At 46.6% G+C, this 25,680-nt stretch overlaps 1 protein-coding gene across 1 annotated transcript in view; it reads left to right on the top strand.

The window, feature by feature from the left end:
* Positions 1-1,281: 1,281 nt before the first annotated feature.
* SLC1A1 (solute carrier family 1 member 1) overlaps positions 1,282-25,680 on the top strand; it is a 47,682-nt gene continuing 23,283 nt past the window's right edge. Inside the window, exons 1-2 of the mRNA XM_040988741.1 lie at positions 1,282-1,372; positions 19,043-19,183. Coding sequence (XP_040844675.1) covers positions 1,282-1,372; positions 19,043-19,183 — 232 coding nt within the window. The remainder of the gene's footprint in view (positions 1,373-19,042; positions 19,184-25,680) is intronic.

Raw genomic sequence — 25,680 nt, 5'->3', positions numbered from 1 at the left:
CTGGAAAGGAGCTGATTAAACCCCATCGTACTAATGTGCGCAGGACTGGTTTTAAGAGCTGCATTTTATGACCTTTTAGGCTGTGTACAACTAAAGGAATGCAGTTTTAATTGTGAGGGGCTTTTTGTTTGCTTGCTTTTGATACATCAGAAAAGCGCGTGGAAGGAAGGCCTTCCTCATTGCTAACAAGCCTATAGGTGTTACAACAGCAATATGTCACTGGTTCATAGAACAGGGCAAAGTCACGGGGAGCCCTCTTGGGGCTTCGAAAGCAGTGAGATGGCAAAGGAGGGTGAGGGGAAAAAAAACTGGGCAGAAGAACAGAAGCGACTCATAAAATTCATGTAGCCTTGAGTTCATGAGCAAGTGTCTCCAGGGGCGCAAATCCTTTCCATCCCCTGCAGGGGGCTCTGCAAAGGCCTGAGTCTCCAGACAAATCTGGTGGGAGCCTTCCCTCCTGCGACGCAGACAGTTCCCAAGCCCTGCTTGCAGTTAAAAGACCCCGCGGGGATGCCCTTCAAGCCCTGCTGTACCTCCCCAGCCCCATAACCCTCCCCACACCACGCACACCTCTTTGCCGCAAGCTCACAGGTTCACGGCGAATCCCCGCCTGCGGGGAGTGCCGGAAGAGCCCCCAAAGCTGAGCGGTGTTTCCCCACCCCGCAACTCTAAGGGGTGCCACGTTCTTCCGCAACGGCCCTGGGAGCGCCAGCCGCAGAGGAAGGCGGGCACGGTCAAGTCTAAATCAAAGGTGCCTGGTGGCTGCGTCCCCTTTTGGATCAGAGACAGAAAGGGCGGGAGTAATCCGGGGCGGGGCGGGCTGATTCCAGATGAAGGCTGCGGGGCAGGACTCCTGGCTCTCCGATAAGCGGCCCCCCAGCAGCTCCAGGACACCCTCCCACACCTGCTCCGCCTGGACCCCGGGCGCACGGTGCGCGCACCCACCCACCTCCCTGGGCCGCCCGCTCCTCCCTCCTTCCTCGCTGGTTGGCCCAGGCGCCGCAGAGCGCGACGGCGGCAGGAGGAGCTGGGCGCGCCCGCCACGCAAAACCACCACCGGGCTGGCAGGCGACAGAAGCTCAGCGCGGGGAGCCCCGGCTAGCAGTGACAGCGGCAGGGCCAGCGCGCTCTCTCTCCCGGGCGCACCGGCGTCTCGTTTCCTCCGCGCCTCAGCTCGACAATCATCTCCCGGTATCCCTGTCTCCAGGAGCGCACGGCCCGGCCCAGCTCCGAGCACAATAGCGGCGATCCTAGGGGCCGCTCGGAATCCGGACGACTACCATGGGGAAGCCGGCGAAGAAAGGATGCGACCCCAAGCGCTTCCTGAAGAATAACTGGCTGCTGCTGTCCACCGTGGTCGCGGTGGTACTAGGTGAGCATGGACGCTGGCGCGGCGGGTGGGCGAGGCGGCGCAGCCTCACGCGCGCTCTGCGCCCAGGCCGCGTGCGGGGAGTGCGGGTGCTAGGGTGTGCATGGCGCTGGCGTACCCGGTGCCTGGCTTCCTGAGCGCCTCCACGGCCTTGGCCTCGGATGCCACGCGCGGGATCTCCCCTGAATGCCGTGCGTTTCTGCAGGCGAAGAACAATGCTCCTTGGGGATTCCATCTGGATTCCCCAGCAAGGAACCGCCTGCCGGTTCTTGCCTTGGTCGAAATGGCCAGAGGGTGGCTTGAAAGGTGGAAAGGATTTTTTTTCTTTTTGGTTCATCCTGAGACCCACCCCTATCCCGCATCTCTCCCCCACCTTCTCCCCTCTTTTGAACCGCACTACGCTGACGGAGACGGATGTGAATGACACCTGCTGGACAGACTGGAGGAGCCAGCCACCTGGGCTTCTGGGGTGGCTGGGCGGGAGCCTGGGGGAAGCCGGCTGAGGACGCCGCCTCCTCTCACCTTTAGTACGGGGAGCTCAGCGAGTGGTGACTGCCCGCAGCTAAGCTCGGAAACGCTGACAGCTTCGTGCCTGAATTCCAGAGCGTGCAATTGTGGCCCACCGGAGGTCGGTCACAGGGGGACACTTCTTCCTGAGCCGCCTTCCGTAATACATCTACCAGCCTTCTTGTCTGGTTTCTCAGCAAAGGTGTATTTAAATGACTGGAGTGGCGGGGCGCTTGGAGTTATTCGTATTTAGCTTTGGGATTGCCACCGACGTTGATACTTTACGCATATCTAGCTCTGGGAGGCAATTGTTTAGGGTTAGAGCCGCTCCTTGGCCTCCTTTGCCCAAGGGCCAGCAACCCGGGGAAACCCAGCAGGTGAGAATTACCGCAGAATGTGTGAATTACTTGACAGGCTTCACCTGCTTGGAAACTGAAGTTGGGCTAGCTAGAAAGGGAAAGTTGTTCCCACCCCAGTCTCTTGCACTTCTTCCTAGTAGCTTGGTATATTTTGTCTACATCCCCTCCTAGTACCCCGACCTTAAAAAAAAAAAAATCTTTGAAAGCTAATGAATGGAGTCCCGGGGTCAGATGGGCGCCTCTAGAACTTTGTGCAAGGGAAAGTCTGGTTCCTAGTAAATAAATAACATCCTGGTATTACTTTAGCTGAGAATATTTGCAGCAGGAAAGGAGAAGCAAGTGTTGGCTTTTTCCCACGAGGTGCCAAGTGGCTTTGGGCTACTTTTAGTGAAAGCTTATACTGTCTCCTGCCGCCCCCCCCCCCAACACATTTAACATGGCCCACTCCAGCAAGAGTGACTGGCCTTCCTTCGAGCCACAGGGAAGAAATTATACTTTTAATCATGGGCATCCAGGATTCACTTTTTAAATTCCCTTTAGATGGAATGACCTGAGCCTGGTGTATTTTTATTGCCCTGTGGCAGCAGAGTGGTTCTGCCTTGGGGCTGAGTGGGGAGCTTGGCAGAGATCTCCACCTAGGCCATGTTGTGCACCACTAGTCAGCAACCCAGTCACTGGAGAGTTGGAAGGCGTCTGGAGCAGTTGTTTCACGGCCTTTGGAACCATTTGCGTAAATGCATCTTCAGCGAGTGGAGAGGGCTTTCCTGCCCATTTTACAGATGGGACCTTGATCCCAGGTAGATGATTTCCTCCAGTTTTATGCATTTCGTGGAGCCCCACGGGTGTGTTTTGGGTTATTTACTCCAAAAAAAAAAAGGGAAGGAAAAAAAAATTCACCATGGAAAAGCCTAAGCCAGGTTGGTCATTGGCTCCTCCAGATGGGCTTTATGTTTCCATTTCTGGCTGAGAAGTTCCAAGACTAGACCAGAGTGTTGATCAGAAAGCATTTCCCATGTCCCCCTGCACCTCTTTCCTTCTCTCTTCAGATCCCCCTGGTCTTGGGGTAGGGGTGGGAAGAGAACATTATGCTCCTTTGTAGCTTGCGCCGGTTCCCTAGTTTAGCAAGCAGAGATATTTCTGCCACTCCAACTGTGGCAGGGAGTTTGAGCAAGGGTTTATTTCGTAACAGCCTGAATGGGTCCAGAAAAATCTGGAGCACTCTCTCTCGTGTCTCGACATTTCAGAGTGTGGACCTTCGAGAGAAACTAATTGTTCAACGTATGAACTACCCTGCTCCCCCTGCAGCAATGTGGCATTCTGATCGTAGCTACTGTGAAATGCTTGTTCCCCGCTGGAAGGCTGCAGACCTGACATGTACAAATCTTGCTGAAAGGAGAGGCAGTGCTTTTCATAAAAGAGGCAGCTGGAGGCTTCTGAGTTCTGAGGCCTGTGAGAGGTCATCTTTTTCAGCCGTGGAAGTTGGTTCTTTGGGTGGAATTGTTGCTTCCCTTCTGTGTTGCCCTTCTATATTTTGTGTATAATACCTTCAGAATAGTCAGCTGAGAGGCCTCTTCCGGGAATACGACTGTGGACACCTTCATTGCTTACACTACCGTTTTTACAGTTTTCCCTGATGTTGTAGGGCAGTAGGACTGAGCACAGCCTGGAGTCAGGAGTCCTGGGTTGAATTCTGGTGCTGCAGGAGTTCTCCCGTTTAAATGCATGGCTTGTTTTCTGGGATCCTTGCCTGGAAAAGGGGGTGTTAGTCATTGTCTCATTTGTTAGTAGGGTTGACTATGATAATGTCAAAACGCCCACTTATGCGTAACATGCTGTGTCTAAACCAGTGCCAGCCGTCATTGCATTTATTTATTAGGAAAGAGAGGGATGGAAAAGAGCTATAATCATTGTGGTTTGAGGACTCACAACCTAATTCCCAATGGTTTGAATAGGTGGAAATTTGAAGGCAAAGTGTTTCTGTGCTCTGCCTTAGTGCAGTCTCTGTGTGTGAAAGATCTGTCCAGTGTTCTGATTCAAGGCACCCAGCCATTGGCTTGAATGGAGTGGTGGTGGAGTAGTGTGGGTTAAGGCCCTCGTGGAATCCTCCAAGCTTATCATGTAAACCTGAGTTTTCTCTCCAGACTGGTTCTTCCAATTGTGTGGGAAATCTGTGATCTCACGATGAGGGGGTTCTCATTACAGAAAGGCCATGGCTCTTTATACCATGGAGCTAACCAGCCGATTCCAGTGACTTCCTTTCCTTGGAGCAATAAGGAAGCCATCATTTGGCAGAATCTAAATCTCTTGTCTGATGCCTGAAACATCTCCTTTCCATTTTTTTCCCCTCTAAGATTTATTTTATTATTTGAAAGGCAGGGTCACGGAGAAAAAGAAAGATAGAGAAATCTCCCATTTGCTGGTTTACTCTCCAAATGGCCGCAATAGCTGGAGGTGAGCTGATCTGAAGCCAGGAGACAGGAGATTCTTTTCGGTCTCCAATGTGCATGCACGGGACTTAAGCCATCCTCGGCTGATTTCCTAGACTACAAGCAGTTGTGTGGCAAGTGGAGCATCTGAGACATGAACTGGCACCCATACAAAATGCCAGCACTTGCAGGTAAAAGGTTAGTCAGTTGAGCCATCACACAGCCCCCTGTTCTGTTTCTTTTTACCTAAGTCTGTGTAGACCCCGAGGACAGGTGCCAGCCTGCCCCATCACCTGCACGGACCTTGACTCAACGGTGCTTAGAAATATATCTAGAGCATCCAACACCCATGTCATTCACTCATTCAGCACCTACCAGGGCTCTTCAACAAGCTCACAAAGTGAGTAAAAGCCAGCAACTGTGGGGGAAAGATGTGTAAACCCCGCGGAGAGAGGGACAAGCCGTGATCCTCCAGGCCTTGCTTTGAAGACCCTGTTGTGAAGGAATTGGGAGAAAATAGTAAAAAGAACCAGAGAGGTGATTTTCGTGTTCTGCCCTGTTTCAGGAACCTTGAGTCTGATTGCAACTGAAGAGAAGCGATTATGGAAATAAGACCATGAGAGCAGAAGGGAGCATAATAGGGGGTAGAAAGAGCCCTGGGGTAGAGGAGAGGCGTACCCAAGAGGTGGGACACTTCTGAGGCTCTGGACAAGGGTGGACTGCCCAGCTGAGATAGGAGGGGAGGGGCTGAGGACTCACCTCTGGCCACCTTTAGCTGCCTTCTGCATTCCTGTGTTCCCTCTGCTTCGTGCCCCACTCCCTGCCCCAGACCTCAAAGCTTGTCACTGCTGTAACTACTTACACAGCCTGGCTCGCTGCTAGGACCAGGACAGCAGGTGTTTATCCTCACCCAGTTCTGGAAGTCGTGAGACCAGCAGGGCCTGTCTGGGGGAACCTGGAGTAGCTGCCTTAATATTCCTGGAATTGGGATGGGTGGGGCTAATCCCTCTAATCTTTGCTCTGCTTGCAGCTCTGTTTCTGTGTGTGTGTGTGTGTGTGTGTGTGTGTGTGTGTGTGTGTGTGTGTGTGCGCGCGCGCATACACATGATCTCCTCTAACATTTTTTAAGCCATTACTATTGTTTGAGAGAGAGAGAGAAAGCTGTCGTCCACTGGTTTGCTCCCTAAGTGCCTGCAGCAGGCAGGGCTGCTGGGCTGGAGCCAATGTCAAGAGCACTGCCCAGGTCTGCCTCATGGGTAACAGGAACTCTATTTTTGAGCCATCGTTGCTGCCTTCCAGAACCAGGATGAGTAAGGAGCTGCCTGCAGTCAGGAGTCAGACGTGGGTATCTTAAGCACGAGACTAAATGCCAGCCCTATCTTTCAGGAAACACATTCTGAGTCCAGCTAGCTGATGATTAACTACAGCCTGTCTTGCTGTATGAGATGATATTCACTCTTTGGTCATACGGGGTAATGCCCACAGGCTGCAGAGGTTGGGCACATGGACACACCTGTGTGGAGGCCCCAGTCAACCCTCTTTGAGATCTTAAGAGTGAAGAGCTTTGACTGATTTCCCAGGCCATGCAGGGAGCTGGATGGGAAGTGGGTCCACCAGGACATGAACCAGTGCCCATATGGGTTCCGCTGTATGTGCAAGGCGAGGACTTGAGTCGCTAGGCTATGGTGCCAGGGCCAAAGCAGTGGATTTTCTAGTGTGTTTGTTGATGAAGATGTGGAAACAAAAGTTCTGCATGGATGTCTGCTGAGGGTTGGGGATGGGAAGCAGAAATATAGATGCCACAACTTGTTATAAAATCTCCATGCTTTCATCCAGCTTGAAGAACCTTTAGCCCTATGAGTATATGTTATAGTCATTTCTTAGTTCACTACTGGAAGACAGAGATTGCTAGAAATGTTCCCATCTGGAGCTGAGGGAGGAGTAAAGGGCATTCCCAGAGGATAAAATGACCCTGACATGAAGTCAGCTCCTCTGTGCTTCAACTGCTGATTAGTGGATGCCTTTGTGATAATCATGTAAGTTATGTATGAGTCTGCTATCAGGGCAATGTCCTATGTCTAATGGATTATTCATTATCATAAAACTTGATTTAGATATATAATATGTTTACATATATCTACACAACGTAAAAAGTTATGAAGCACCGAATATTCCAAAAACACAAAATAAATTAGACTTTTTTAGGGGCCGGTGTGGTGGCCCAGCTTGGTACTGTGGCATTGCATATCAGAATATAAGTTTCAGTTCTGGCTGCTCTTCTTCCAAACCAGCTCCCTACTAACGTGCCTGGGAAAGGAGGCAGTGGAAACTGGCCCCCAACGCGTGGGCGTCTGCCAGCTTTCAGAGACAAGGATGGAGTTCGTGGCTCAAGCCTGGCTATTGCAACATTTTGGGGAGTGAACCAGTAAATCAATCTTTCTCTCTCTCACTCACTTGTTTCTTTGTGCTTGTCTCTTCTGCTCTGCCTTTGAAATGATCCTTTATAAGAAGAGAAATCTTTACAATGTTAAGAATAGCCTAGTATCCTCAAGATCAATCATTGCCATAGTACACAAAGGGTCTAAGGGGAAAAAAATATGGAAATCGCTTTAAAAGCTAATGTAAAACTTCCACGAACTTTTGGAACACATCCTCTATAATAAGTAATCATCTTGATAGAGGTAGAAAAAAGGTGTACTGGCTGCTTTGCTTTCCATGTAGAATATAACTTGAGGGTCCCAGACAGGTTGCAAGTTGAGTGATAGGTGTTTTGTATGTGTGACTAATTCCATGGTGTACCGTCCCATGACAACATTACTAGCAACATGATCATTGCTAATTGGTGTCTATTATATTTTCTGGAAATGTGGGAGTTACAGCTGTGTTAGATTTGTCTAAGTTACCGTGTGTGACTAAATATACATTGGCATTTAGACATGTGCCTATGGGAATTGGCTTATATCTCTCCTAAGGTAATAAATAGTTACATGCATATATATATATATTATATATGTAATTGCACATATATTTATACATAATGTGTATGTTTGTATGTGTGTATGTCTCTCTCTTTCTCTTCCTGTCTTTCTCATACACACACACCTGCTCAATTAGAGAAGTCTGGCCCAAATTTATATACCAAAGAATCATGAAAAGAGATTGGAATGGACTTGGAATGCCTGAGCCAGTGCTTTCATTTCTGAAACAAAACCAAAACTTGACAGATGAAGGGCATCAGTAAGGGCATCAGACTTTCATTTTTCCTTGTTCTTAGCCGAGTGCATACCACAGGTCTAGGAAATCAGGTCCCTAAACACAATTACCCAAAAAAATGATGAAATGCATCTTTAAAAGATGGATTTAGCACCTTAGACTCTGTCTGTCGGGGTTGTTATCTGTACACGTATGTAATGCCACCTGTTAGGAGGACTTTGTAAACTGATTAAGGTTGACAGGCCTTATAATATCTTCCTAGATATGACTTCATAAACAGAGTATCACATCCTGTAAGTCCAGAAGCTGCTCCCCTGTCAGAAATTTGAGCAGTGGCCTAAGGCAGTTGGGAAGCTTCAGAGGAAACTATGTTATATACGGGTTTTGCATGCTCCTTCAGAGGAAGTGGACCTCTTGTTGGAGCTCAGAGGTCAAAACCCTGGGTTAAGTCAGGCAAGGTATGAACAAGCAAGCCTGGGAATCAGCTATTGCAGAGCACGCGCACGCAGATGCATACACAGACAGAAAGCTCGCCACGTTAATTACTTTCAAGAAATTGTGATTACCTTGAACAGAGCTGAGGCTGAAAATAACCATGCCAGGGAGTTCGCCTGCACGCTGGCTTGGTGCCAAGGAAGCTGTATTCGCCCAAGGAACTGCTAAGCTCCCTGAATGGCTGGAGATGTGGGGGTCACCTCCGCATCGCCACAGGGACAAAGCGCTCTCAAAAGAAAAGGCACCCACTCAGATGCCACTGGGGGACCCACCAAACACTTCCCGCAGAGTTTAAGAGTGTTGGCTCTGGGCAACAGCCTGAATGACAGCTCTGTCGTCATCAGTGCATTCCACAGTAGCACCTCTGAGAATGGCAAGGCACTGTATCCACGACTCATTTCTTACCCAAACATTACTGCCTCAGCTGGAGATGTACATACCTGTTCTGTTTCCACAGGTATACTTAACTAGTTCCTTCCCAGCCAATCCTCCTGCCCAATGTGGGATGGACTCAGCTGGTCCCAGCTGCTAGCTGCATCACACTGCATAATCCAGGCTGTTTCTCTACCTGCCAGGTCCAGCTGCAAATATGTGAGTTCCGGACAGCAGTCCTTAGCCAGGATATACACTGTGACCTCATTCTCCATTGCTAAAAGCGTAACCAGTGTTCCGATGGCTCAAGCCACAGTGCTCACCCAACCAAGGGGGAAGGAGGAGCCTTAAGGGGAGAGAGCTTGGGTGCAATTGGAGGGGCAAATTGTTTATCTGCCACTGTTCTATCGCCTATCTTGATACTTACAATTCAGTAAGCAATTAAACCACAAGCAGAAAAAAAAAAATGCACTGTCTCCAGAAAAGAACATGTCATCTTTGAGCCTCCCCTCTTGGATGGGAAACAAATTTTGCTAAGCGTTTAAGGGTGTCCCACATCCTTATGGTCTGACCCATGTGGCCACTTGAAAAGCTTCCTGTAAGATTCCCCCAATTACTATATACTCAGATGTGTATTTTTTTTTTCTCCTTCGAGGAGTTCTTTGTCTTATAGCTAGCCGAACCTATCACTGATACTTATTGGGGGATTTATAATGAGGCTTAAGCCCAATTCTTTCCCAGTTGACAAATTAGCAAGGATGAGTTAGCTTCCCGCTTTACAGATAGGGAAAATGGAGGTCACGAGTCTTCATCATGGGGTTGATGAAGAGCTGGGGTTGTACCAGCTGGGGTTTGCCTGAGTTCAAAACTTAGGTTGGTAACCCCTGTGCAAAGCTTTGAGAGCCCTTGCTGGTAGTCCAAGTCATTCTTGCAGCGTAGCTAAGGCAGCTCTTAATCCTTCCTGCTGTCACCCTCTCGGCTGTTCTTTGTGTCTTACCGTGGTACATTCCACAGTGGCCAGTCCTTCCCCTGCTGTGTGCACTCTGTGTTGGGGCATTCTGGTTGCGCGTGTAATTGTTTTCCTGCATGAATGCTGTCGCTGGGGTGTTTCATCTGCTGTTAGCCTTTTCTTGCGCAGGCCTGAAGAAGGGCCTCATTACCCATTATCTATTGTATAGACTTCCACAGTGTTCAGTTCGCGATGGTCTCCCTTCTCATTGCGACAGTTCTCAGTTTATATTCACAAATGATCGCTAATGGATTACAGTTCTCCTTACTCCGGAGCTCAGCAAGGGTTTCAGAATCCTTGAAACTACGCTCTAGGCAGCCACTGTGAATCAAACTAAATTGACGTATAGGATAAAAAAGTCTTGTGTTGGAAAAATCGATTCATTTAGCAATCAATTAGGGACATCATTTAGCTTGAATAGGAATGGATGTTGCTGGCAAGAGATGCGGATGGAAGTCTGTTTTACCTTCTCTGTCTGCAGCAGTATAGGCACAGATATCACCAACAGGAGCATTAGTGCAGTAAATACTCCAAGAGAGCTGTACCGTGGCTACGTCAGAGAAGAGAGATGGAATCGGAAAAAAGCATCCACAGGAGACCCTGGTCAGAAAGTCCTAGCGCAGATGTGATAGAATTTCCAGACTTGAAGATTGGAAAAGTCCATGTGGAGGCAGTGATGGGAGTCCATCCTCTTATGTCTCATTTTCATATTTTATAAAAGTTTATTTGGTGAATGTGTCTTAGCTTGTTTTCTGTGGCTGTAACAAAATATCAGACAAGACAGTGTGGAAGAAAAGAGGTTTATTTTAGCTCGTGGTTCTGGAGGTTGAGAAACCAGGGCATGGTTCCAGCAAGGGTCCATGCTGCCTCAACCCCTGGCAGAGAACAGAACAAACAGGCATGCACAGAAGAGAAAGAAAACGTGATGTATCTTTAGTTTATAACCGCTCTCTTGAACAAACACCCCACTGGCCTGTGAGCCAGAATCCACTCCAGGAAGAAGGTATGAACCCCCTTCATGACCTAGTCACCTCCCAGACACCCTACCATCCAACATTTCCACGATGGCATCAAATTTCCCAAGCAGGGCGTACGATTGTGATCACATACATGTCTGTCTCCCACCTCGTTTTCCTCTCTTCTTTGAGCCTGTTACACTCATCTAGCACTTGCTTGCTAAGGCACCTTCATGTTAAATCTGTTTACTTAGTTATTTGAGAGGTGGAGATTGACAGCAAGTATTGGTTCGCTCCCCTTAGAAGCTTCCAGCAACTAAGGGCTAGGCTGAACTGTGCTGAGAGCTGAGGTCTCAAAACGAGTTGCTAGGGAGGAAAGCAAAAGCCCAGCTCCCGAAGCATCACCTGCAGCCTCCCAACCTCTCCACCGTACCCCTGGTATCCCAGTTGCCCACTAGTTATAAGGGTTTTTGAGAGAGAACTTGTGGGGAGTTCCCAGTCAAGCCCAAGTCACCTCAAGCTGTACTTTGTTTGGGATCCTGCTTGTCCTGCTTGTTTGGGATCCTAGAAAAGGAACAAGTTATTGTGGGCTCAGAGTGACCCTTGAGGGCATTCTGTCTGTCAGGAAGATCAGATTGAGCAGCAGAGTCAGCCTGATCTGAGAATTCTTTGAATTCTTTGGGCTAATTAGGAAAAAAAAAAAAAAGTAAGAATCTCAGGTTCCCAGTTGCTGGTGTCTGGATAGCCTGAAATCTGGAAGCAGGGCACAAGGACTCGGGCCATCCTCCTCTGCTTTCCCAGGACTTTAGCAGGGAGCTGGAGAGGAAGTGGAGAAGCCAGTCCTGTGGGATGTTGGCATCAAAGGCGGAAGCTTAGCCTAGTGTGCCACGGGCTGGCCCCACGTCAATGTCTTAGTGTTTTTATTTCTGGGTTTTCTCTAAGTACTCTTTCACATCCTTGTCCAAATTCTTACCTCATTTCTCCCTCTGTCTGGAGATTATTTCTGTGATAAGAAATTTGCCTGTGTCTAGTTGTTCCAGAAGGTCTCAAATAACTGCTTGGGTGAGTGCTAATCTTGTCCTGAATGAGACCAAGGATGGTTTTTGTTGTTGTTGTTCTTGGGTTTTGTTTTGTTTTGGTTGTTTTGCCTTTTTGATAGTGGAAGTTCATTTGACCAAAAGGTGTAATGAGCTTGCTTCACTTTTGCTTCCTCTTCATGGATTCCTTGCTGGCACCTGCAGAATTCCCTGAGGTTTCACTAAATCCAGGGCATTCTGAATCCCAGCGTGATGAAGATCGGGATTTATCACCAGAATAGAAGCCACGGGCCCTGAGAAGCATGCCCAGGTCTTCTCTGTAACCAGTGTGACACCCACATTCAATACTGGTATTTTCCAGTAATCTCCAACAAGCGTGTGCATTTCAGAAAAGCAACAACAGCAAAACACCAGCAGCTTATATTTGCTTATTTAAGCAGAAATGATTGATAAAGACTGAGTCTTTTAATTAAAAAATATTTATTTAGTCATTCTTTTTTTTAAAAAAAAGATTTATTTATTTTTATTGGAAAAGCATATATACAGAGAGGAGAGACAGAGAGGAAGATCTTCCATGCAATGATTCACTCCCCAAGTAGCCACCAGGGTTGGAGCTGAGCCAATCCAAAGCCAGGAGCCTGGAGCCTGGAGCCTTTTCTGGGTCTCCCACACACGGGTGCAGGGTTCCAAGGCTTTGGGCCGTCCTCAACTGCTTTCCCAGGACACAAGCAGGAAGCTGGGTGGGAAGTGGAGCTGCCAGGATTAGAACCTTACATCCATATGGGATCCTGGTGCATGCAAGGCGAGGAACTTAACCACTAGGTAACCATGCTGGGCCCTAGTCATCCTTTCTGATACATTTTAGCTGGCTCTTTTTTCTTTAATTTTTACTTAGTTATTTAACAGACATTTACAGGGACCCAGACAACTGAGTCATCACTGGCTGCGTTCCAAGGTGAACATGAACAGAATGGGAAATAGAGCTGGTATTCAAAACTCAGGTGCTGGGATGTGGGAGATGGGTGTTTTACCCACAGAAGCCTAAACTGGCTATACCCAAGAAGTTGGTGGAGACCGTGCTCATGGATGAAGCCCTGCAGGTTTTTGGAATCCACTAGAGGCTTCGTAAATGCTCATGGGTGGGATGTACAGAGGTGGTGCTCGGCTTGGGTTCTGTCTCTTTTTCTCCCTCTTTGTCCATCTTCCCATTTATTGCTCATAAATCTTAAGAAAGGGAACTGAAAATCCATAGGCAGAGCTGGGTTCCAGGTGTCAGCAGTAATCCTCCAAGGCTACCAACGAAAAGCTGTATGTGATTTCCTGGTTTTGGAGTGTCATCTTTGCTGTGGCTGTTGAAGTGGCCCTTCAATCCGGTTCACTTGTTAGCGATGAAGCTCATGGCAAGGACCTGGAGAAAGCTTATGGAATTATAAAATTTGGTAACATTATAATATTGTATTACTGTTTCCCTGAAACAAAGGGGAGAGGGAAAAAAATAGCAAAAAATTGGACCCCAAGTATGATTTTCTTTATTATGTTTGTGTGTATTTTGAACCCCTCTGCTCATCTTGAGTGAAAGGTGCCTGGCCCTCACTGGTGGCTCTGGGGTTATTATTACTGGAGTGTTTTTTTCCTTTCATGATTGACAGCTAAAACAAGCTGGCCTATGTTTGTCTTTCTGTTCAGTGAAGGTTCAGAGAAGTTTACACTGGGGACTACCTTTATCTTCATGTAAGAAATATCATGGAATTTTTAAAATATGCCACTTGTGGACGGAAATAAATCTTCCAGTGCGGTCCTTTGGGGTATAAGGAAAGAGGAGGGAATTATAGCTCTTCTTTAGGAGATAATGTCAGCCATTGGTGGGCCTTTCTCATGATTAGGACTCCCGGAGAACAGAGTTCAGAGCGATGCAAGAACCATGGGCAACCAAGTCCCAGTTACTTAGACTTGGCATTCTGGGTCCAGAGGTCATCAACCCTGGAGTGACAGGGTGGTACCAGCTCTCAGAAATCCAAGCGGAAAGGCCACGTCTATCTCCCCAAGGTCCACCTATGCTCAGTCAGTGGCAACTATATCCTTCTGCGGGATGGTTGGGCTGATTTGGGATGTCACGAATCAAGAAGCTGTCTTACAGAAGTTGTGAACCTGAGTAAAGAGGTGTTGACCCAAGACATCTGGTTGTGTAAAATTCGCCTGTATTCTGAGATTTCAAGGGCATCTCCAAACCCTACCAGTGTCGATGTCCAGTGTGGTAACTCCATCAGTGCCTCAAGGAGGTGAAATGTATTTTTCCAGGTAACCAAGGCAGGGAGAGTGTGTGGAATGGAATCATAGGTAGATAAAATTTTTGCACGTGAGTGCAGAAAACAAGCCACTAGATTGTCAGACATGAGTCCCTCAAAATGTATAAATATATTTGTTTTTATTGGATAGGCAGACTTCCAGAGAGGAGAAACAGAAAGATCTTCCATCCACTGGTTCACTAACCAAGTGATCACTATGGCCAGAGCTGAGTTAATCCAAAATCAGGAGCCAGGAGCTTCTTGACCAGATCTTCCATGCAGGAGTAGAGCCTAAGGTTTTGGGCCATCCATTCGCTATTGCTTCCCAGGCCTCTACCAAGGAGCTGGATAGGAAGTAAAGCAGCCAGGACTTGAATGGGTGCCCATGTGGGATGCTGGTACTTGCAGATAGGGGATTAGTCAGTTAAACCATTGCACCAGCCCCAGACATGAACCCTTTTAAGAGGTGTCAAGTAGAATAAAGAGAGTTGAAATGGGAACTCTTGGAGCTTACAAGCCAGGTCATAGCTGAGTTATCTCAGCAAACAATCTGATTGCCCTTAAAGGAACTGATACACATGACCCCTGTGGGGGCAGCGAGAGACTGACTGTTCCTAGATTAACAGATGCACTCACCAGCTGGATCTCCAAGCCAGTAAGTGGGATGCTTGCCCTAGTGTGGGTGGGGGAACATCCAGCCCACAGGTGTATAAGGGCCATGAAGTCATTTGGTCTGACCATAGGCAAGCAATTGGAGGCAAGGCTAGAAAAACAATAATTCCACAGCAGGTGGGTTTTCAAGTTGGTAATTTTGTATGGTCCTTGACCCAAAAGATGTTCTCCATGCCTGCTATAGAGGTGAGATTTCCTGTTGGAACCATCCTACTTTTCCAAGTAAACTTCATTTTCACTTGAATCCACAGTTCAGATTCCACGACAAGTTCTAATGAGGATGCGAGGAAGTGGAACAACTGGGACTCTGAAGTATTGCTAGTTGAAGTGCCTCAGCTCCAGGTCTTTTTCTTTTTATATATTTATTTATTTTGGAAAGACAGATTCACAGAGAGGAAGAAAGACACAGATATTCCATCTATTGGTTCACTCCCCAAATGGTCCCAATGGACTAGGAGATTCTTTCGGGTCTCCCATGTGAGTGCAGGGTCCCAAGGCTTTGGGCCATCCTAGACTGCTTTCCCAGGCCACAAGCAGGGAGCTGGATGGGAAGTGGAGCAGTTGAGACATGAACTTTCACCCAAATGGGATGCTGGCACTTGCAGGAGGATTAGCCAGTTGAGCTAGTCTGTTGACCTCAGTGCCAGGATTCTTGAAGAAACCATGTTGTTACAAGGAGGTTAGGCCTGGTTCCTCAGTCATAAACTGCCACAGTGACAGAGGAAGTCACCTCCAATCCTATAACAGAGCAACAGAGCCAGGGGGGTCTGACTTCGAGTGTGTCTTAGAGCTTTCACTTAGTCATTGTGCCCAAGGACACCTGTGTAAACTGAGGGACAGCTGAATTCAGTCCTTACTGCTTGGCTCCCTGTAGCTTAGCTCAAACCTGGTGGGTTGAGTACCAGGCAGCAGTTACAATCTGGCAAGGCCTGCCAGGGCCTGAGATGGATAATCCAAACAGCTGTGCTCTGTCCCCTTGTCTCTCTGAGAAGCAGGATGAGTTAACTGATTCATACTTCTCCTCACCCAGACTTCTTTATCTCAACGAACCTTTCACTGACCCAGGCTGTGGATCTGGGATTCTGCTTGTTCTCTTGCCTTCAATTCTCCACTCGTCACAAAGCTCACATGGCCTTTATAACCTCCCTGACTCTCAGCCTGTCTCAGCCCTGTCTGCTTTTTCTGATTCTAATCCTCAGCCGGGCTTATCTCCAGTCTAGACCTGCTCTTAGGCTACTCATGATCTCTACAAATACCTAACCTTTGTACTTTACTTCATAGTTTAACAGACCCTTAATCTCTTAGTCTCTCCTGGTAGACATTTCAAGGGCAGTCCTGTGCTCCAGCAACTGTGGACTGGCCTTCCTGTAGACTAGCGCCTTCTATAGTTGATCATGATTGTCTGCTGGGATAGGTGCTCTCAGTGGCAGCATGAGGAGCCCCTCTTTTTGGCCTCACCCCAATGCACTCCCAGTGGAGCGCTAATGGGAAGGTGCTGAGTTTGCATGGATCTGATTGCTTCTGAGATCACAAGAGGTTCCGTGTGTTTGCTGCCATTGTATCCTGGTTGCTGTAATACTTGCTTTCAATACAGCACTGGTCATTTTTCTGTTCCTACCCTGTCTTCAGTGGGAAAACCAGAAAAAAAGGTGACAGCCACGGAGGAAATTGGCTTGCAGAACTACTTAGCATTAACTTCTAGAATTCAGCCATCATCAGCAAGCTTGTGTTAGCATTTCAAAACTGGGTTGTTTCACCGAAAGATCCGGACTCTTAAAATCTGATGACTTGGTGGCTGTTTCATGGGGTGAAAGAAATAACATCAGAGAGAAGCTTCTATTTGCTTGTAATCATTGTGCTAAGAGCACAATGTCTGCCAGAGATGTGGTATTCACATAGAGATGTGTGCATTTACATACCCAGATGTGACTGCACTTGGTTGGAGCTAGCTGGACCATCACACACACCGCCCACACCTGCTTCCTTCATGGCTGCTCTCCCCCCTGCCATCTTTGATGTCAACTGTAAAAATGTTTGAAATATTAAAAAGGTAAATATGAAATGTAAGAAAGTCTTCAAGGGAATGGGAACATGTAATAGATAAGCATTCTGAAATAGGATAACGCACAACCCTGGTTTAAATCACACACTGTTCTTACATACCGTTTCTCATTTGTTTCTTGAGTCATTCTTGTGTTGAAGCTCTTAGATAAAGCAACTAAAACTTGAAGCAGTTTCATGACGTGGCTAAGGATGTGGTAGAAATGGAACTAGAATCTAGCTTCTTGGCTCCTCCTGCCATTATCCTGTTTGTTTTTGCATACTCAGATTATAGGTTAATTCTGAAAGCCGCATTCTTTCTACTTCTGCTATTGTGACTCAGTCATGGCTAACATTTAGCCTTCCTGAGAGTTAGGGGCCGAGCTAAATCCTCTGCCTTCCTTACTTAACCCTCAGACCAGCCTTATGCCGTAGAAGTTCTTCCTACTCCTCTAGGAATGAGACTACAAGGCTTTTCAGATACTGAATGTTCTCAGAAGAATCCAGATGCTCTGCTTTGATTTGCTTTTGTACTCCGTGATTAAAACTTAAGCTCTCCTGCGGGCTACAAACCGCTAACTGTAATCACAACTCCTCTTTAAATTGATCATCTTCTTTGGAGCTGTTCATGAACACGTCTGCCTTCAATCTTCCAGTCGCTGATTCACTCTCCAAATAGTCACAGTAGATGAATGTGTGCCAGGCTGATGCCAAGAGCCTGGAGCTCCAGCCAGGTCTCCCGTGTGGATGCACAGGCCCAAGCACTTGGGCTGGCTTCTGCTGCTTTCCAAGGCACAGTGACAGTGAGCTGGATGGAAGATAGAGCATTAGGTGATTCTGTGCTCAACTTTTTGAGGAGCCATCAAATAGGTTTCCATGGGGTCGGCAGTATCTTATATCTCTTTTCTATTTCTCTGTGTCAATGGAAGAACAGCAATTTTCAACAAAACGCAGGGTTTTCTGCTATTGGGAAGCTTGGTGCCCTCTAGCAGGTTCTCCTTCCTAATTATGCAGCAGCATTGGAAAGGCTGCGGGAATTTATGCTGCAAAATGGGATGAGAAGGTTTCACTGTTGAGGTCATGGATGAATCCTCCCTGCCACCTTAAGTGAAAGAGTCAAGGTGACTGTCTCCTGTGGTGGATGCATGCTGTCAAGGAAGCCTGTGGGTTTTTAAAAACCAAATGAGAAAATAATATCCTTGCATTTATTTGGAGTGGTGATGACTAGATGTAGAGTCAGTCATTGTATAATAGAAGCCCTTGGATGGGGGACTCAAGAAAGTGTTGTGTTGTTTTGCTTTGTTTTGCTTTGTTTGCCACTCAACGGAGTCCTGAGCTGGCTTGGGAATAGACACATTTTCATTTTCACATATAAGCTTTCTCTGGCATACTAGCCGGTTTTCTGGAAACAGCCTAATCGTATGAGAAAGAATGTTTGCTTGGTATTTGAAGCCCTGAGCATTACAAAGGATCCTTGGAGCATCATTAGGCATGATTGTTATAGAACCCCTAAATGGGCTAATTGGTAAAGCACAGAGCGAGTGCATCATGCCTCTTCAGATAGATTTAACCTTGGGGTTCTTAAGCATTTGTGAGTCTCTATTCCTAGGTTTTACAGTCATGAACTCAGCAGGACTAAGGGAGTTGTTTTGCTTTCATCTGCCTATGGCTGTTTCAAAAATGACTTAAAATTGTGCATTTATATCACTCCATAGCCTTTTGACTTCAAGATCAAGTATAAAATTGTGCACTCAGAATGGAGAAATGCATTAAGTCATGTCTACATGAAAGAAATCAATGACAAAATGGAATATGAAGGGAAATAAGGTTAAGCTAAATATAAGGTTATTACTCGTTGCATCTTCTTGAGGTTCAACTGTTTTGTCTGCTAATGGGCACAGGAAATATACCTGAGATGGAATTTCTAGATACATACTAAAATGTGAATTGTAGTATTTGTTGTATTTCATATCTGTGCATCGCCATTGTGTGTGTGTATGCGGTTTTTTTTTTTTTAACTGTGTGATGAAGAAGAAAAGTGTTATGTAAAAACAAAATAGTCATACTTGGATTGACTAAGCTAACTAGATTGGGTAACTGAAGAAAACAAGTTTTAAACATGAAGAATAAGTTTTACAAACTTAACTACTTTCTATTCACTACATTTCAACATGTGGGGTCTTTTTTCGTTTTAAGTTAAATTTGGTAGATTCAGGAGCAACTTTTCTTGCCGTTCATATTTGTGCAAATGTATGCAAGACAACTCAACCATATTCCCCTCTACTCTATTCTTGCTTCCTAGGCATTGTCATCGGAGTTTTGGTTCGAGAATACAGCAGTCTCTCAACTTTGGATAAATTCTACTTTTCTTTTCCTGGAGAAATTCTGATGAGGATGCTGAAGCTTGTCATTTTGCCGTTGATTATCTCCAGCATGATCACAGGTATTTTGAGAAAGCTGATATTTCCTGTGATTATTTAGACTTTTCTTAAGTTGGTCTTTTCTCAAGTATCACACACAGAGAGAGAGAAGGAAAGATAAAGAGAACAATCTTCAATTGCTGATTTGCTCTCCAAGTGGCCACAACACTTGGAGTTGAGCCTGCAGGGTCCCAAGGCTTTGGGTTGTCCTCCACTGCTTTCCCAGGCCACAAGCAGGGAGCTGGATGGGAAGTGGAGCAGCCAGGACACAAATTGGCACTCATACGGGATTCCGCTGCATGTGCAGGGCGAGGATTTAGCCACTGACCCATCACACCAGGTCCATGTGTGTGTGTTTGTTTGGTGGAATATTTTGTTAGTCCCCAAGTGGTGTCACTCTGTCGTTTGTGCCCGTAGTACCTTCGCCCAGAGTTCAATCCTCCCTTATCAGCATCTGCTGTCTTTTGAGGAAGATGCTATTTTCAGACCTGTTATAAATAAAGCTCTATCTAGGACACAGAAAGAGGAAAAAAGGCTTATTGGTCACTGAAAGGTCAGCTTGTGTCTTGAGGAAAAGTGTGATTGTCAGTGTTGGTGATGTTTGCAGTCATTTGCCTACTTGTTTCCCAGCAGGACCTGTACTCCTAACCCCTCAGCAGCTGTCTTCATTTCCCTCTGCTTCTCCTCCCCACCCACCTTCACTCCTCCACAGAGCTGGCAGCTACCACTCACCTGCCCTGGGAATTTGCCCTGGGAACCAACAGCCCAAGTGTGTTGGGGAAAGGGTGATTATGAATTGCATAATTTTTTTTCTTTGAAAGGCCAACATTTTAAAACCTGAACTTGGGTCACACCTCAATTTGGAAATGAACTTTTCCCATATTGATCATTTTATCGCAGGGTTTCTGCCAGAAGCACACTTCCTCGTGTAGATAAATAGGATTCCATTTATAAAAAAAAAAAAAATGTCACTTGTTACATTCCACTATTTCTGATACGATTGGTAGAATGGGGCATAATATACTGGTGCTTTCAGCTTCAAAATTAGTATTTTATGTAGCTCTGCAAGCAGGAATCTGGACAGTCCTCTTCTAGAATGCTTCTCTCTGCAGCCACTGAACTTTTTTGGTTGCTGGACATTGGAGGAGGCAGGGAGAGGGCGAGTGTGGTGTCACGAACTGTCCCATTCAGCAACTAGTTGTTTGAAGAGCTGTCACATTTGGCCATTGAACTTCTCAAGCGCCAGATTCTGGACAGATTGCAGTCCCTTTGTTCTCCAATGCTCTTCGTATTCTTCACTGATTAGAAACCTAAAGAGAACATTTAGTGTGTTTTTTTTATGTGTTTAATCATAATACCTTGTTCCTCTGAAGCGCAACAGCCTCAAAGATGAAGCATTTATTGTGCCCATTTGTTTGTTACAGTAAGCACTTGAAATTTTTAATATTTCATGCAAGTATCCCAGTTTCTAGCTTTCTCTAAAAGATTTAAGATGTGCAGTCACTGGGTCCGTGTCTCCAGCGGAAGCCAACAAGCAGCTGCTCCATGGAGTTAGACCAAATGCATTTGACAAGGCCAGAGACCTCGGCTGCCCCTACTGCCCAATATTACGACCTACCTGTTTTTTGATGGACTAGTTAAAGAGTAAGGGGACATGAACACAAGCAGAGTAAGGACAATGATGCTGCAATCAAATTTCAGCTCGTTGGGACAAAGGGGAAATTGAGGGTGCTAGTATTGGCAAGGTGATGGGGAAATGGGTTTACAGCTTTTCAGTGTTAACTGGCACAGACTTTCTGGAAAGTAGTTTGAAACACGTTCTGATCTTTCTATAGTTCTGTTCAGACTCAGAGATCATCAAAGTTAGGTTCGTAGATTTAGGGTGTAAGGTTGTTCAGAGTAGAACTTTTAAAAATAATAGTTATGAAGTGTTAAGTAGAAGATGTACCCATAAGTTAGGATATTATGCCACTGTCTGGAAAATCTTGTTTTGGAAATATATTTAATGACATGAAAATGTTCCTAATATAGCACGCAAAGAGATTGAAACTAAAACAGAGTATGCAAGATGTGGTGTAGAATTCAAATTTTATTGGATTATATATGCATTTTGAAAGTAGAGATCAGGGCACCAGTACTATGGTGTATTGAGTGGACCTTTGTAGTGCCAGCACCCCATAAGGGTGCAGTTCAGATCCCAGCTTCCCCATTTCTGATCCAGCTCCCTGCTGAAGTGCCTGGGAAAACAGCAGAGGATGACCCAAGTGTTTGAGTCCCTGAATTCACGTGGGAAGCCTGAAGAAAGTTTCTGGCTCATGTCTCCTGGCTCTGATTGGCCCAGTTCCAGCCATCATGGCCATTTGGGGAATGAACCAGTAGATGGAAGATTATTCTCTTTTTTTCTTTCTCATTCCCTCTCTCTTTCCATGTAAAAACAATAAAGAAAGGTTGAGACCAAAAGGTTAACATTAGGGTTCAGTCCGGATATTAAGAAAATATGGTTCTTTGCTCCCTCCCTCTTTGAAGACAATTGTGTTCTTTTAGTTATTTTCCTTGTTTGCTTTTTTGTTTTTCTTGTATTGCAGGAAAGATCCTGACCCTGGCTTCTCTGTGTCTATGGCCATTTCCCTGCTCTGCTCCTTGTCTCCCTCTAACTAAGGGTCCCTCAGGACCCCCATAAATGGATCCTTTCCCCTGTCACCACCTTCACACTCAGCCAGAAGAGACATCTATAGAAAATACACAGGAAAGGCAATTGTTTACTTCTAAGAGACATTTATTTATTTTAAAGGCAAAAACAGCAAATTGAGAAGGAAAGATAGAGAGGTCTTCCATTTTTTGATTGACCCCCTCAAATGGCCATCCATAATGGCTGGGGCTTGATGGGGCCAAAGCCAGAAGCCTACACCGCTGTCCAGGTCTCCCAGCGAAGTGTTAGAGGCTCAAGCCCTTGGACCATTTTCAAGTGCTTTTCTGGGAATGTTAGCAGAGAGCTGGATTGTTTAGTGGACAACTGAGACTTGCCCAGGAGCTAATATGGAATGTTGGCATCACGGGTGGTGGCTTAAACTGGCTGCGCCACCACACCAACTCCAGAAAGGGCAGTTTTCACATTGTAAAATCGTGCTTAAATGTGAATGTCAGTAGCTTACTGGAATACATTTCTTGGACCAGAGAAGGATGCATACGGAAACCTCAGAGTCAGGGGGTTGTATATATATGAGTCTCCTGGATTGCAAGCATTGGAGATAGAAGAGCAGGTACAACAAAGACCCGAGGCCAGTGATCTGTGCTTCTCTATCAAGGGGTCTCTCTTGCCACATTAGCAGGTGGGGCAGGATGGCCAGGGGGAGGAGGGAATATGTATCAAAGAGTCTCTCTTCTCTCTCTTTTTTTTTAAGCTTTAGTTATTTTTATTGGAAAGTCAGATAGATATACAGAGAGGAGGAGAGACAGAGAGGAAGATCTTCCATCCAGTGGTTCACTCCCCAAGCAGCCACAACGGCTAGAGCTGAGTCAATCCGATGCCAGGAGCCTGGAGCTTCCTCCAGGTCTCCCACGCGGGTGCAGGGTCCCAAAGCTTTGGGCCGTCCTCGACTGCTTTCCCAGGCTACGGGCAGGGAGCTGGATGGGAAGCAGGGCTGCCAGGATTAGAACTGGTGCCCATATGGGATCCCTGCGTGTTCAAGGCGAGGACCTTAGCTGCTACACTATCGCACCGGGCCCTCAAGCAGTCTCTCTTGCCACATTAGCAGGTGGGGGCGGAGTGGGGCTGCAGAGGGAATCTCCCATTAAAGTGTCTAGTGACACTTTACACTCTACAACTGTTCTTGTTTTAAAACAGGAAGGATTCCTCATCAGGGGAATTGGAATATGGACTAGCTAGCAGAAATGAAGCAATCATTTTGTTACCGGTGACAATGGCATGTCATCGTGCAAGAAAGTGTCCTTCTTTAGATGCATATGAAATTCCATAGTTAAAATATGACATGGTGTCTCCAATTTCCTTTAAAACAGGAAATGGGGGTAGAAATAGCATAGAAGATGCAACATGCAGGCATTTGCAGGGGCAGGCTGTGTGGGCACTAACAGAACACCACTTGCTGTTCCCGCCCTCAACCACACATTGCCACACCGGGCAATGTTTGGCCTTGGGGCCAGCTAGCATTTCCCTTTGTGAACCAAGTTGCTATCAGAGCACCAGAGAAATGGCAGGGGAAACAGCTTCTGGACTCGCCTGAAAATTGTGTCTGTGCAGCAGACCAATTTAGGACCAGAATAGTGCCCTCCATCCACTCCCGTGCTCCCCTGAGCATCTTTCTGAACTGTTGTGCTCTTAACCAGGCTCCTGAAAGATCCCCTCCTAGGCTTTCACAGCTCCCCCACCCCACCCCACCCCCAGTCTCCCTGCAATAGGCCAGAGTCATGGGGCACAGCTGCACTCGTAGTGTCTGTTTCCCAGACTTGACACCCGACACGGGGGCCTGGGGACAAGTTTCATTCTCCCACAGGGCCTCTTGTGCTGACCCTGTGGACAACCTCTTCCTGGGACCCTTGCTTTGATGACATACCCACGAGCAGAGGCTTTGCCTTGTGGGCCTCATCCCAGCATTCAGGTAGACCAGGTGTCCCAATATCTGCTGGCCTACTACAAACTCATTTAGCATGCTGGATTTGGAGTCTGTCCAGGTTGGGCTGAGCCAAGTTCATGCGGGTCCCTGTGCTCATTTCTGCCAGCAGAACAAAGACAAGTGCATTCCTCCCCTGCCCTGTGACGTCTAAGCCCTGGGTTTCCTGCAAACACCTCCTCACAAAAGCACATGCAAGCCCTCCGGCAGCAACACCTGCTTCCAAGTGCATGCCAAATATTCCCCTTTCCCTCCACCCCAAGCCACTTGGGGTGAATTCTAGCAATAGCACTGCCTCCCAGACAAGCTAAACACCAATTACTAGACACCAGTAATATTTATCGGTGACTTCAAATTTTTCAAGAGCACTGGCTAGGGGAATGGAATGATTCCCCAAAGATACAAGGCTCTACCCTTAGAATTTCTCTTTTTAATATTGCTGCAGATTTGGCAATGATTGTTATTTCAGCATCCGCGTGGGATTTCATAATGTTTAGGGTTTGACTTCAACCATAATACAGATTTTACACTATTTTTTTTAACCGACCAAAAGTAAATTCAGAGCCTTGCGAAAGCTTAAATGTGAAAATGTTGTGGGCGAGTGGGTATTAATTTTTGGTTTTTTTGAGAGGCAGAGTTATGAGATCTTTCATTTTCTGGTTCACTCCCAAATGGCTGCAGTGGCCTGAGCTGGTCCAATCCAAAGCCAGGGACTTCTTCCAAGAACTCCCAAGAACCAAGGGGTTCTTCCTACATCCTACGTGCTCCTTTCCATTGCTCTAGCCTGCTCTGAGAACTAGAAAATAAGGCAGACTAAGCAATTTTGCTTTTGTGCCTGAAATATTTCCCTCAGATCATCAAGAAATGTGTGTTGAGTTCACACCCAGCTATGAGCCAGAGGTTTGACTTTATTAGTTTGATTTCCATAATTTGCTTCCTTGGAAAACCAAAGGAGCATGTAGTATGTCAAGAATGGAGTTCCCACAATGAACATGGCTCTTGTGCAATAATAAAAAGAGCCAGAGGTAAATATACCTTGTTTCAGTCCCTCCCTGGGACATGCAGCCAACAGGGTCAGCCAAGAATGCGCCTTCTGCCTGGCTCATGGCTTGGTTGCACTGTGACCATCTAATTTTGTTTTTCGAAAAGAGGGGAGCTTTTGCAGGGATTTTGACCGTCTTTATATTGAATGCATGAACCTGAGAGACCACTTATTTACTCATTCAGTATTCAGTGAAGCAGGCTTGGGTTAGGCCCACAAAATGTAAAGTTCAACACTGTCCCAAAAAGAATCTATTACAAGGCTATGGGGTAGTGCTCTGTGGGCTTGAGGAAGGTGGAGGAGATGTTGGGAGTAGGATTCTGAAGGGAGAATAGGAATTAAGAGAAAGGCAGAGAAGGGATAGCTCACGCAGGAGAAAATAGCAGAAAGCATAGCATCTTGGGCAGGCTATGGGGCTTTCACTGGAATGCTGGAAACATGGGGAGGGAAGTGAGATGGGAGCAGGAGATGTGATTTTGTTGGCTTCAGGTGCCTTGCCCTAGAGCCTGACCTTGAGCCTGTAAGCTCTGGGAAGCAAGTCTTAGCATTAACTCATACCTGTGCCATTTTCTGCATGCATTAGGCAGAAGTGTATCTACAGTGTCCATTGCTAGTTAAGAGCACAGAGAGGGGCCACACTGCCTGGGTTTGAATCCCAGTTATGTTCTTACTAGCTTTTGATGCCTTGGGCCTTATAAAGTAGGGGAAGTGGCACTGTGTCATTGTGCCTTTAAAGTGCTATACACATTTATTCTTTACTCTCTTTTGGTTTAATATTGCTCAGAGTTTCTAGAAAGTCTCTGAATTGGACCAGAACCTGAGCCACACACATGCAAATGCACCAAATACA

Source organism: Ochotona curzoniae, unplaced genomic scaffold (assembly GCF_017591425.1).
Source record: "Ochotona curzoniae isolate NIBS_2020 unplaced genomic scaffold, NIBS_Ocur_1.0 contig_50, whole genome shotgun sequence".
In the NCBI taxonomy this organism is placed as follows: domain Eukaryota; kingdom Metazoa; phylum Chordata; class Mammalia; order Lagomorpha; family Ochotonidae; genus Ochotona; species Ochotona curzoniae.
This window is presented reverse-complemented; position numbering and strand designations above follow the sequence as displayed.